Source organism: Ciona intestinalis, chromosome 1 (genome assembly GCF_000224145.3).
Source record: "Ciona intestinalis chromosome 1, KH, whole genome shotgun sequence".
Lineage (NCBI taxonomy): Eukaryota > Metazoa > Chordata > Ascidiacea > Phlebobranchia > Cionidae > Ciona > Ciona intestinalis.
In genome coordinates, this window is record NC_020166.2 from 2,894,422 (window position 1) to 2,906,511 (window position 12,090).

At 36.0% G+C, this 12,090-nt stretch overlaps 3 protein-coding genes across 7 annotated transcripts in view; 2 read left to right on the forward strand and 1 right to left on the reverse strand.

Annotated features, from left to right (window-relative positions):
- The first annotated feature begins 39 nt into the window (after window positions 1-39).
- Window positions 40-7,458, forward strand: LOC113475171 (choline dehydrogenase, mitochondrial-like). Of its 2 annotated transcripts, XM_026838959.1 has the most exons (11): window positions 43-345; window positions 961-1,021; window positions 1,892-2,039; window positions 2,421-2,688; window positions 3,047-3,170; window positions 3,652-3,862; window positions 4,913-5,029; window positions 5,541-5,641; window positions 6,053-6,151; window positions 6,209-6,395; window positions 6,465-7,458. In XM_026838959.1, exons 1-10 carry the CDS (start codon window positions 126-128, stop codon window positions 6,252-6,254), a joined length of 1,395 nt encoding a protein of 464 aa, XP_026694760.1. In that variant the 5' UTR covers window positions 43-125; the 3' UTR covers window positions 6,255-6,395; window positions 6,465-7,458. The 2 variants fall into 2 exon arrangements, with proteins under 2 accessions (XP_026694762.1, XP_026694760.1); XM_026838961.1 differs by lacking the exon at window positions 5,541-5,641 and having other exon boundaries at window positions 40-345.
- On the forward strand, window positions 6,402-7,460 carry LOC100175147 (choline dehydrogenase, mitochondrial-like). Its single transcript, XM_026839120.1, has 3 exons — window positions 6,402-6,561; window positions 6,626-6,742; window positions 7,162-7,460. The coding sequence occupies exons 1-3, from the start codon at window positions 6,419-6,421 to the stop codon at window positions 7,295-7,297; spliced, it is 396 nt and encodes a 131-aa protein (XP_026694921.1). The 5' UTR covers window positions 6,402-6,418; the 3' UTR covers window positions 7,298-7,460.
- The window catches only part of LOC100176701 (elongation of very long chain fatty acids protein 4-like), a 16,226-nt gene continuing 11,433 nt past the window's right edge, over window positions 7,298-12,090 (reverse strand). For 2 of the 4 annotated variants that reach the window (XM_018812181.2, XM_018812176.2), the window contains 6 exons: window positions 11,891-11,987; window positions 11,637-11,824; window positions 11,165-11,245; window positions 10,346-10,517; window positions 8,253-8,380; window positions 7,298-7,694 (listed from right to left, as the gene is read on the reverse strand). In XM_018812181.2, coding sequence (XP_018667726.1) covers window positions 7,500-7,694; window positions 8,253-8,380; window positions 10,346-10,517; window positions 11,165-11,245; window positions 11,637-11,824; window positions 11,891-11,945 — 819 coding nt within the window. In that variant the 5' untranslated portion in view covers window positions 11,946-11,987 and the 3' untranslated portion in view covers window positions 7,298-7,499. Of the gene's footprint in view, window positions 7,695-8,252; window positions 8,381-10,345; window positions 10,518-11,164; window positions 11,246-11,636; window positions 11,825-11,890; window positions 12,085-12,090 lie in introns of all 4 variants that reach the window. The other 2 variants (XM_026839051.1, XM_009863893.3) reach the window with 1 other exon arrangement.

The window sequence follows — 12,090 nt, forward strand, 5'->3', positions numbered from 1 at the left end:
GATTTGGTTATTTTTAAACGTGGGGGGGGGCCTACCTTCTGAATACCCCCCCCCCCCCCACACTGCGCCAATGTACGCGCACATATATCGTTGAGCGGCAAAACGTTGCCTTTTCGTAGACGTTGATGCGTTTTAACAGAACTTGTGGCCGTGTACCACACGCGACGCAAGGCCCAATGCTTTGTTATAGAGGCATCATTTCTACAGACATAATAGACATGAAGAAATACGCGTTTATATTATGTTTATTTGCTGTTGCATTGAAGAATCTTCTTCCAACTGTAATACACTATTGCTTCACTATTACCATTGATAAGGCGGAAAATGAGTACGATTTCATTGTAGGTAAGATGATATGGTAAAAGCTAATCTGCGTTTAACTATAACTAGATGTAGCTAAGTTCATATCTTAACCGGTATTATTTGTTGTATTTTATAAAATATGTATATACATGAGATGAAACCATTTTTTAACTGCGTTATACTCAAATTCGAAAAAATTAAGATTAAACTACATATAGTAGGTTGGGAAAGATAGGACACCTTTTTATAATATTTTCTCCACCCATTTGGTAGTAAAAAAAACTTCCAATGAATTATAAACCCTATTCACACGACTCAATTGTTTAAAACACGATCAGGATATTTATAGATATTATGCGCTTAATGTGTTCCGTCTTCCATTAGCCTATATAATACTAGTTGCTGTTAGTAGGGTGGGGAAAGGTGACTCACCTTTAGCACGTAATATAAATACACTGATCTTGTTTATAACAATTAACATAACTGTCCATGGAAGTTGGGACGATACGGTTTTATAAATATTTCAATGTTCTTTCTTTACTACCACACGGGACGATAAAATAAGACAAGAAGGTGTCCCATCTTTTCCCAGCCTACTATATAATTGGTAATTCGCGGTTTTAATTTGAGCGTTTATCATAATGTATTTTGTTACAGTTGGCGCTGGTACTTCAGGCTGTGTAGTTGCTGCTCGACTTAGTGAAGCCAGCAACACAAGGCAAGTTTGTAATGTTAGCAGTTAAAATGCCAGAGGGCTCATAAACACAATAATATACAATACACTGTGGTTACAATATATATAGTGGGGTGGGGAAAGATGGGACACTCTTTTATTCTATTTCTCGTCCCGTTTGGTAGTAAACAAAGAACATTCAAAGAATTATTAAACTGTATTCTCACAACTCATATACTCTTGTTAATTGTTTAATACACGATCAAGACATTTGGATATTATGTGGTAAAGGTGTCCCATCTTACCCCTACAAAACTATATACCTTTTTACGTTTACTAAACCCCTTGAAAAACATTTACTAGCGTTCTCCGTGTGAACATGTTGGGGATAACATATTGTTTTACATATAGCAGGGGGGCAAGGTGGGACACTTTTTAATTCTATTTTACCGTCTTAATTGGTAGAAAAAAAAGGAAATTTAAAAAAAATATAAAACCGTATCCTCACGACTCCTATAGACCGTTGTTAACAGAATCAGAATATTTGGATATTATGTGCTAAAGGTGTCCCGTCTATCCCCACCCTACTATATATACATTTGTTTAGTTCTGGCAGTTTTAAAAATTGTGTTATTTGGCATTCTGTAATGCTGCTTAAGCAATACTATATGGTAATGTCTTGAAATATGCTCTTGTAATATTAATACCATCACATGGAAGCAATGACATTTACGCAATATTTTAATATATATGCTCTTGCAATGGTGATGCCACTACGTAAGTGACCACCAAAACGTAATTCTCGTTATAGGAAGAAAGCAATTATCCAATCTCTGTATTTTATATATGGCGCGTGTCATTTCAACATTATGTCAACAATGATAACAAGATATAGATTTACCGAATATGTTGTAGGGTGCTGGTGTTAGAGGCAGGCGGTAAGGACCTACTTGACCCTTTGATCTCTGTTCCTGCGTTCTATTCTCGAGCATTGAGAAGTCACTTGGATTGGAACTTTGAAACTGTTGAACAAAAGCATGCGTGTAAATCTTTACGCGGGAAGGTATACATATAGTAGGGTGGAAAAATACGGAAAATCGTTTTATTCTGTTTTCTTGTGCCATTTGATAGTAAACAAAGAACGTTCAAGGAATTAAAAAAACGTATTTCACGATTCATACACCGTTATTGTCTAAAACGCGATCAGGATACTTCGTAATTATGTACTAAAGGTGTCCTTTCCCAACCCACCCTAGTTTTTGGATAGTTAAGCCCTACGAAAAATCGTGCATGTATTAATCTTTCATTCAGAAACTAAATTAAACTTCACTTTTTTCATCTATTTACATTCAGTTTTTTTTATTCAGAAACTGTTTACCAAGATTGACATTTATATTAATTTCCATTCACTTTTTCATTTATTTACATTCCCGTTTTCATTCAGAAAAGTCGCTGGCCAAGAGGTAAAGTGTTGGGAGGCACCAGTGCAATAAACGCCATGATCTATAACAGAGGAAGCCCGTATGACTATGATCTATGGAGTGAGCTAGGAGCAGAAGGTTGGAACTATTCGCAAGTTCTTCCATTTTATGAAAAGTTAGAAAACCGCGAGCAGGATAACTCGCGAAAATCAGAAGACGCTCCTTTGCATATTACAACTCTGAAGGGATTGGATAAAGTTGGAGCTTTTATGGAAGCAGGAACTGAACTGGGTACGAAAAAAGACACATTTTAAAAACCCATTCTTTAATTTAGTTTAGGATGCATTTTACCAATTAGTATACTCTTTGCTATATAGTAGAGTGGAGGAAGACGGGACACCTTTAGCACATAATACCCTGATCGTGTTTTAGACAATTAACAACGGCCTACGGGGGTCGTGAAGATGGGGCTTTATAATTCTTCGAATTTTCTTTGTTTACTACCAAATGAGACGAGAAAATAGAATAAAAAGGTGCCTCATCTTCCCCCACCCTACTAAATGTATATTATCATGCACTTTGCACAGGTTATGCAACAAAATGACATTAGAATATATATACGCACTATTCTTACAAAGTACATTGACAGGATATCAAATAAAGAAAGAATACGATGATAATTTTGAAGGATTCTATCGCGTTGATGCAACCATTAATCAGGGAAAAAGGGAAACTGCTTCAACCGCTTATCTTCGCCCGGCAGTTCGTAAAAGGTATGTGAATAGATATTAATATATAGTAGGGTAAATTATGGAACCCATTTTTATTCTTCTTTCTCGTCCCGTTTGGTAGTAAACAAACTTTTAAAGAATTACAAAACCGCATCCTTACGACTTTAGTAGACCGTTGATAACTGTTTAAAGAACGATTAGAATGTTACGAGCTAAAGGTGTCCCATCTTACCCCACCCTACTATACATTTTGATACTTTTTTAACCAAACGTTCTGCTGTGGCCTGTAAAAGCTTTGCCCAAGATGGTATAAATTTTGGTTCAGAGTACATCTATATTCAGAGTATCCCTATACCACCTACACGAATTGTACAATCAACATTTAATTAGACCGCGAGGTATATAAAAAAAAAGTAGGAAATAAAACGTTTTTAAAACGAAACATTTTCCAGAACTTTTATTGATACAAACTTAATAATATTTACGTGGCAAAAAATAGAAGACACAGCATTATCTTTTACAGACCAGATCAGTTGCACGTGGTAGTAAACGCACACGTTGATAAAATAATATTTGAAAAACAACGAGCGGTCGGTGTGACTTTTCTTAAAGATGGCAAAGGAAGTTTGGTAAGAGCCAAGAAAGAAGTCATTATATCCGCTGGTGCTGTTTCTACGCCGCACCTGCTCATGTTAAGTGGAGTTGGAAATAAAGATCACTTGGAAAAACTTAACGTAAGGGAGGTTTTTGATTTCTGTCATTGTGGTATATAGTAGGGGGAGATGGGACACATTTTACTCAATTTTCTTGTCCCATTTGGTAGTAAACAGAGAACATTTAAAGAATTTTTAAACCGTATCCTCACGACTCCCATAGATCATTGTTAATTTTTAAAACACGGTCAGAAAATTTGGATATTATGTCCTACAATTGTGTCCTATCTTTACCCCGCAGAACTATATAAGTATACCGACGTAGTCTACGGCAACTATCGACTGTAAAGTAGTTCGATGAATATACTGCTTTTGAAAACTTAAAATTGTCTAACAAATAAATTTATTTTTCTGTTGGTATAACTTTATATATTTGCTGGATTTGGATGTATTGTAGGGTGGGAGGAGATGGGACACTTAAGCACATATTGCCCAATATTTCCAAAATCAAACTATATGAAGGTTTTTGGGAGATACCACGAATTAGTACTATATGCTGCCTTTATTAATTGACAGCAATTTTATTACATATATATATATATATATTATAACACACTAGGAGATTTTTAGCGATTCGCACAACATGTGTAATTTTAGCTATTCGAAAACACATAGGGTCTACCCTTTTCCCCGTCCTACTAAACTGTAATATCGGGTTACCAAATCCAAGGAGGTATATTTATGGTGCATTCTTATCGGTTCAACGGGGGTCGCTTAGTTTATAGAATTTAACTTAAACCTATACTTTCGCATTAAATTGTCGGTTTCGCAGAACGTTTGAATTAGAATTGTTGGTTGTTATCCGCAGAGCGACAAAATTAAAATTACTGTATTTACAGAAACTATAACATTGTTGATATAGTAGAGTGGGGAAGATGGGACACCTTTTCAATTTATTTTTTGTCTTGTTTGGTAGTAAACAAAGAACGTTCAAAGAATTATAAAAACCGTATCCTCACGACTTATTTTATAGACCGTTGTTAATTGTTTAAAACACGATTAGGATACTTGGACAGTATGTGCTAAAAGTGTCCTATCTTCCCCCACCCTACTATGTTATACTTTTTACAGATTACTTCGGTGGCAGATTTGCCTGGTGTTGGATCCAATCTTCAAGATCATTTCTTAACTTTTGGAGGATTTGTTGAAATAGAAAAGAAAACTAAAAGCATGATATCACGAATAATTGTAAGTAACAACATCTTTACGATAATAATAATAATAACTTTATTTGTCTTTCCATTACGGTAGCGAGAATTTAGAAATATTTTAAACGAAAAGATATAGCGGGGATATATATAGCGACAAACGAGCAGTTTCTAAAAAACGCCTACAGTTAAAAACACGTTTACACGTTACAGCACCAATTGACTAGACGTTATATTTGGGTAAGCAAATAAACATTTGTGATGTGTGTCCGCATATGCCGCAAAATGCGTTGGGTGTTTATATTTTTATAATGTTAGCACGCATCTAACGGTTTTAACATATAATAGAATGGGGGAAGATGGGAAACAGTTAGCACAGAATATTTAAAAAATCGTCATTGTGTTTTAAACAATTAACAACGGGCTATGGTAGTCATAAGAATATTCACTACCAAATGAGACGAGAAAATATAATAAAAAGGTGTCCCGTTTTACCCTACGATACTATATGTTGGAACGTATAATCAACATTATGCTCTTTGTCATTACAGGATTTTGTTTCCAACTTATCATACATTTGGTCTGGAAAGGGGTTTTACGGAAACAATGGTGTATGTAACGCTTATGCGATGATCAACGTTGGCAATGTAACGTACGTCGTGAATTATAGTTTGGCTTATAACACTTTGATTTATAGTAGGGTAGGAGGAAATGGGACATCCTTTCATTCTATTTTCTCACCCATTTGGTGGTTAACAAAAAAGTACCATAAAATCGTATCATTACGACTCCCATAGACCATTGTTAATTGTTTAAAATACGATCAAGGTACAGTTGGATATTGTGTGCTAAATGTGTCCCATCTTCCCCACAGTACTCTATAGTAATCCTAGTTATCAAAAACGCACATAAAGCTGTTATAAAAGTTTGAACTACAACTTTTTTAAATATACCCATAAACCAAACATAACATACCCTTAACTTTAATATCTTTTTTATCCTAAAACTATCTGTGGGTTTAAAAGTTGCTCACATTTAATTTCTGTTATATTATTTGCACCAGACAACCAAGAGCCGATATTGTCCAACTATTGATGTTCTCGTTTGAAACTACTGTTAACAAAGCTAATACACAGAATTTTCTAGCAACTGTGATCCACGGGTAACTTAAGTCAGAATACGTTGTTAACCAAGAAAGTTAACATCTATATTTACTCAGTTTCGCTCAGAAGTTCTCAAAGATAAACCAGATGACCAAGTTTTGACTTCATTTGCCATAAGCCCTTGCATAATGACCCCCTTCAGTAAAGGCAGAATCACATTACAGTCAACAGATCCGTTACAGCAACCTAATATTGATCCTAATTACTTATCAGACCCGAAAGATGCAAAAATGATGGTACAAGGTAAGTACTGGCTCAATTTATGAATGGCAAGAGGTTGTTTTAAAAATAATTTAATAATTTTCGATTCAGCATTTCGTACTGCAAAGAAAATTGCAAACACGACAGTTTTTCGCAAGTTCGGAGCAAAGCAGAAGTTTTTATACGACGAATGCAACAGAAAAACTGGGTAAAATCATTATTTTGGTACAAAAACTTCTTATTGGTGCTATCTGTTATTGTTCAAATTTCAGAGATGATTTGTACGATTGTTTGGTAAGAATGGAGACTCTGACGTCATACCACCCATGTTGTACAGCTAAGATAGGAAATGAGAAAGATAACTTGGCGGTTGTTGACCCCAGATTAAGGTTTGTCATTTAAATGTTACGACTAATGATGAATACAGTAGGTTGGGGAAAGATGGGGCACCTTTTTATTATTCTATTTTCTCTTTCTTCTCATTAGGTGCCTCGTGGTTGTATTAGACAACAACCAAGTCGCATAACATTATAGGTATACTTGTATGAAATCAATGTATATAACTACTGGTTATATATACATTGATGAAATCAAAAACAATGTATATAGGTTTAAAATAAGAAAGCCATCAACCAGAGTCCAGAATGTTTTCACAGGATGTATGACCTACATTTATATACAGTTCGTGTCCTGTTAGCATTCGGTGTTCTGCTATTAAAATGTCCAAACTGACACTTGGGCATGAGAACTGTGTCAGTAGTATACGTATAAGTTGTACGTAAAAAAGTAAAACTTCATGTTTTACCAGGGTCTACAAGGTAAAAGGCCTAAGAATTGCCGACGCTTCAGTAATGCCGGCAATAACATCAGCAAATATACAAGCGCCGTGTTACATGATTGGCGAAAAAGCTGCTCACATGCTTAAAGAAGATTGGAGACTTTGAAAACTTTTCAAACGTGTTATTTTCTAATAAACGCGGCAAAAATTACGCACAATGCGAATTAGTGAAGTAATAATATTCAAAATTATACTTGTGCACGAGTTGGTATAGTTAATAAAAATTAATTTGTCGATTTACTAAGTATAATAAATACACACAAGTTGCACACGTATTATTCTAAAAATGAAGCAAAAAATCATTTTCGTCAGTGTTGTTTTTTGGTAGTACCATTTCCCAACGATTTTTTAGGCTTGTTATTATAAGCGTGTATGTAAAAGTTCCCAAACAGCATCAGAAGTGTGATAGCGTACGCGATCATCAGTTTGCATAGCCATTTCGGATAGTCACATTCCGTCACTATGCTATATATGCAGTAGACAAATAGAACAACAAATTGGCTCTGAAATTTAAGGTAAAAGTTCATTATTAGAGAAAAAATGACGGTTGAGTGCAATGTATGAATAAAGGCAACTTATTTATCCTCGCGTGGCGGGACGACTATACACTACACGACTACAGTAATTAACACGGGTCTTCTATTTCTCAAACTTCGTTCCTGCTTACCAGTTAACCGTATGTAACTTAGTGGTAATGATTTTTTTTTATGGGACAGTTTTCATGTATGGCTGATAATTTGTACAACCCATTAGTGACCACTATAGGTTAAAGCAATAGCCGCTAAGTGTCTTGCCCAAGGACACATACGCCCAAAAGAACACATACGCCCACAAGGACACATATAGCCCACAATGGTAGCAACGATGAGCCTTAAACGCATTACCTATGGTTAAAGGCAGTGCACATAAAATAGGCATGCGCGCTCACAACTGTGGTCCAAATTCAATTGAAACCAAACACATTTTTAACGTTGTCGTCAGTATATAGTCTGTAGCCTATGTGTGGGTTACAAACAGTGCACATAAAATAGCTACTTTTCATTATTGAATCATGTACATACCAGTTGCAGCATAGTGAGATGTTTTTTCCACCACAAGTATTTCTGCATATGAGGACCTACAGCACTCAGCCCATAGTAGGTATACATCACAAAGTGAACGAAGGAATTAATGCCGCCGAATATGTAAGCTGAAAGATATGTTTGAGGTTACATTAGGTATATAGTAGAGGGAAGATGGGACACCTTTTACAGATAATATCCAAACATCCTGATTGTGTTTTAAACAATTAACAACGGTCTATGGGAGTCGTGAGGATACGGCTTTATAATTCCTTGAATGTTCTTGTTTCGTACCAAAAGGGAAGAGAAAATAGCATGAAAAGGTGTCCCATCTTCCCCCACTCTACTACAACTCTTTCAAATTATAGTAGGGTGGGGTAAGATGACACATGTTTTATTTCTGTTCTTCCGTATCAATTTGTAGTATTTAAAGAACATTCAAAGAAATATATAATCGTACTCCGACAATTCTAAAAGATCGTTGTAACTTGTTTAAAAGAAAGAAATGTTGGATAATAAGTGTTAACGATGTCCCACCTCACCCCACAGTACAAAATATCTAAAGTAATAACTACATCTAGGTATGTTGCAAAAAGTATATAATATGTATATAAAACCCCAATGTTAGAAATCCACAGTGTAGCCTATGTAAGTTATATATAAGACAGATACGCCAGGGTGTGTGCGTGGTGTTCGAAAAATAAACTATTAAGTTTAAAAAAGGGGTGGCAAAAACACCAACGTTTTTAAATCTCTCCAACCGTTTTTTCCGAGGCATAAGCCTTTTCTTAGTAGTACAATACGAGTGCGGCACCGAGTCGCAATGTCAACACTTCTACGTACTGCCTTTTGTTAAGTTAGGCGCATTCTTTTCAGCTATAACTTAATACTTGAATATAATATTAACCTTTAGGTATGACGAGAGTGGTAAAGTCGTTACACACATTCATATATGCGATATAGTTATTGCTATACAGTAGGGTCGGGAAAGATGGGACAGCTTTTTATTCCATTTCTCCCATTTGGTAGTAAACAAAAAAAATCAAAAGATTATAAAACCGAATTCTTATGACTCCTATAGACCGTTGGTAACTGTTTAAAACACGATCAGGATTTTTAGATATTATGTGCTAAGGGTGACCCATCTTTTCCCAACCTACTATTATACCATAGTGTTGAAATATTTGCTTAGTTTATATAGACATACTTTGTATGGGTAATATTTTGTTCATTATTTAACACGGCGCAAATGTTACTTTTGGTAACCACATAAATACTAAAGAGTTAGTTGATGACAATAACACGTTAACGTTTACAGCGGTGTATGTTTAAGTCACCTAATAAATGTTTATACTCCGGTGGCGCGCCCATTATTTTCTTTGTTATAAAAACGCGCCGCATTGTTTGTGTGACATAATAAAAGAATGGAAATGTCTGTCAGCCGTTTCTGGTGCGCACATTCACCCACAAACAATGAATGAAAACTAATGTCATCGCGGTTCTACACTAAGTTGGTATTCGTTTCTTGGTCAGAAATTGATGCGCATATAATTTAGCGTGTCCTCTTATATACCTACCACGCACAGTGCATGTCTCAATATTTTGCCCACTGTAAAACCATCATGACTAGTTTCTCATTAACAATACATTCTGCTACGTCTAATGTATAGAAACAACAATAAAATATATAATGGATTGGGGTGAGGTGGTCCACGTTTTCATTTTCTCTTATGATACTATGTGTTAGAAAACAAAGAATATTTACAGAACTATATACCCGTATCTCCCGCAGGCCCCTAACAGCGCGTTAAAAACACAATTAAAAAATTTGATATGTTATGTACTAACGCTATACATTTTACCCCACAGTATTATAGCAGGGCGTAGGAAGATGGCACACGGTTTTATTCTATTTTCTCGTCTCATTTGGTAGTAAACAAAAAACATTCAATGGATTAAAAACCGTATCCTGACGACTCCCATAGACCGTTGGCGTTGTTAATTGTTTAAAACACAATCAGTATTTGGATATTATTTGCTAAGGTGTCATATTTTACCCCACCCCACTATATATATATACGTGATATACTTACACTGCCCACCGGCCACGTATTTACAGGCCAGCCACCATACAAATATCATGCTACTGTGATGGTACACGTGCAGGTACGATATCTGATTGAATTTCTTTCGCAAGGCAAACATCCCGGTCTCGACCAGCTCAATGTACTTCGAAATATAATATATCCAACACACGCTAGCCATCTAAAACGTAAAACAATTGACATTTTATACTTGACTTATATCCGCTTCCAAGCATAGTTAATCAACTATAGCAGTTCGTTGTATATGGTATTTCTACATAAGGATTGGACACTATTACTTAAAAGAAATGTTTTAAGTGTATATATATTAGGATGTGGACAGATGAGGCACCCTTAGCAAATAATATCTAAATATCCTGATCGTGTTTTAACAACGGTGTCCCATCTGCTAATAGTGTACCATCTCCCCCCACCACACATATATATTTCAAACGTTAACCAGTTCGTTTCGGTCGTTGGCTTTTTACTTTTAAATATCAAACTGTGACAAATGGTGGGTGTACTGTGTAGTTCTATAGATAAAGAAGTGCTACGTCTCTAGTATTACCACGTGCGCACTTAAAACTTGCGCCTTTTCGTTGTTCAACGCGAAAGTACAAATAAAGCAAAGTCTACGGCCCACGCAAAGGCAGACTGGTATGTGTTGACTAAAAGGGATAGGTAGTTCTTTACCAAACGCAAACTTTTATATGGCTCTGTTACATAATCGTGATGATACAGCACTCTATAAATGAGCACTGGTATCATATTTCCAGTACACGAACACATTGTTGCGGCAGGATACTGTCTCTCACTAAGTTTACTTACTCGCATAGCGCTTGGTGCTCGGCTGTAATCCACTGGGACACATAAAACGCCGAAATTGGATTGCAAAGCAGCTCCGAAGAACTGCGAATAAAACAGTTGTCGTTACAGTATGCCCGTATTTAGATTAATATTTACTAGGCAATGTAACTTTTGTTACTTTTGTTATAATTACGATCCACTATAATTGTTTCTTTATAATAGGAATTATACGGAATGTGTGGCTAGCAGTTAGCGCGTAACCAATAGTGACATATGGCATTACGCCTTACTAGGAGCTGTTTTCAACCAAACTAGTAATTAAGCTGATGTTCGTTACGGTACTGCACAGTACTGTACCGCTGTACCAGCAAATGCCTATACATTAAAGCGGTATCAAAAGCAAAACAATAGCAAAATCACCGTTCATTCATTTTGGCTCGGTTAGGATACGAAGCGACTAATTAAAATGAATGATTCACATGCAGGCCCATACCTCAAAGGTCATGTAAGCGGATAACAAAACCATGAATCCATTATACGCGACGATGGTACCACGCAATTGGTAAGCTGGTAGCTGAGATGTAACTCGTTTGGCGTTCAAACACAACAGCATATAGCATGATACGACAGTAATTGGTACCCAAGGACTCTTGACTAGCAACCAATCTTCAGTACGTGTATCTACATACGAACACGTAGTAAATAAACACAGTTTAGATTTACAACATACATTGAAAACACACTTACCAGCCCTTTCGTATATTGCATAATACAGTTGATTAGATAAAGCTTGGAAAGCCATTCAATTCCAGTATGTACAGTATCCGCAGTCTAGTTTTCAGTTCTGCGTTTAATTTTCTAGTTGTAATTAATATTTCCCAATCTCGTAGCAACGCATGTCCTGTCGGTTACTGTAACTAGATTTCTCTTCTATGTGCCTGCTGTTT

Excerpts from the sequence above, each read along its gene's own strand:
- LOC113475171 (XM_026838959.1), top strand. The coding sequence starts at position 126 with ATGCGTTTTAACAGAACTTGTGGCCGTGTACCACACGCGACGCAAGGC. Across the intron at positions 5,642-6,052 it reads ATCAACGTTGGCAATGTAAC|ACAACCAAGAGCCGATATTG; the intron begins GTACGTCGTGAA and ends TATTTGCACCAG. Across the intron at positions 6,152-6,208 it reads CTAGCAACTGTGATCCACGG|TTTCGCTCAGAAGTTCTCAA; the intron begins GTAACTTAAGTC and ends ATATTTACTCAG.
- LOC100175147 (XM_026839120.1), top strand. The coding sequence starts at position 6,419 with ATGGCAAGAGGTTGTTTTAAAAATAATTTAATAATTTTCGATTCAGCA. Across the intron at positions 6,562-6,625 it reads GAATGCAACAGAAAAACTGG|AGATGATTTGTACGATTGTT; the intron begins GTAAAATCATTA and ends TTCAAATTTCAG. Across the intron at positions 6,743-7,161 it reads GTTGTTGACCCCAGATTAAG|GGTCTACAAGGTAAAAGGCC; the intron begins GTTTGTCATTTA and ends ATGTTTTACCAG.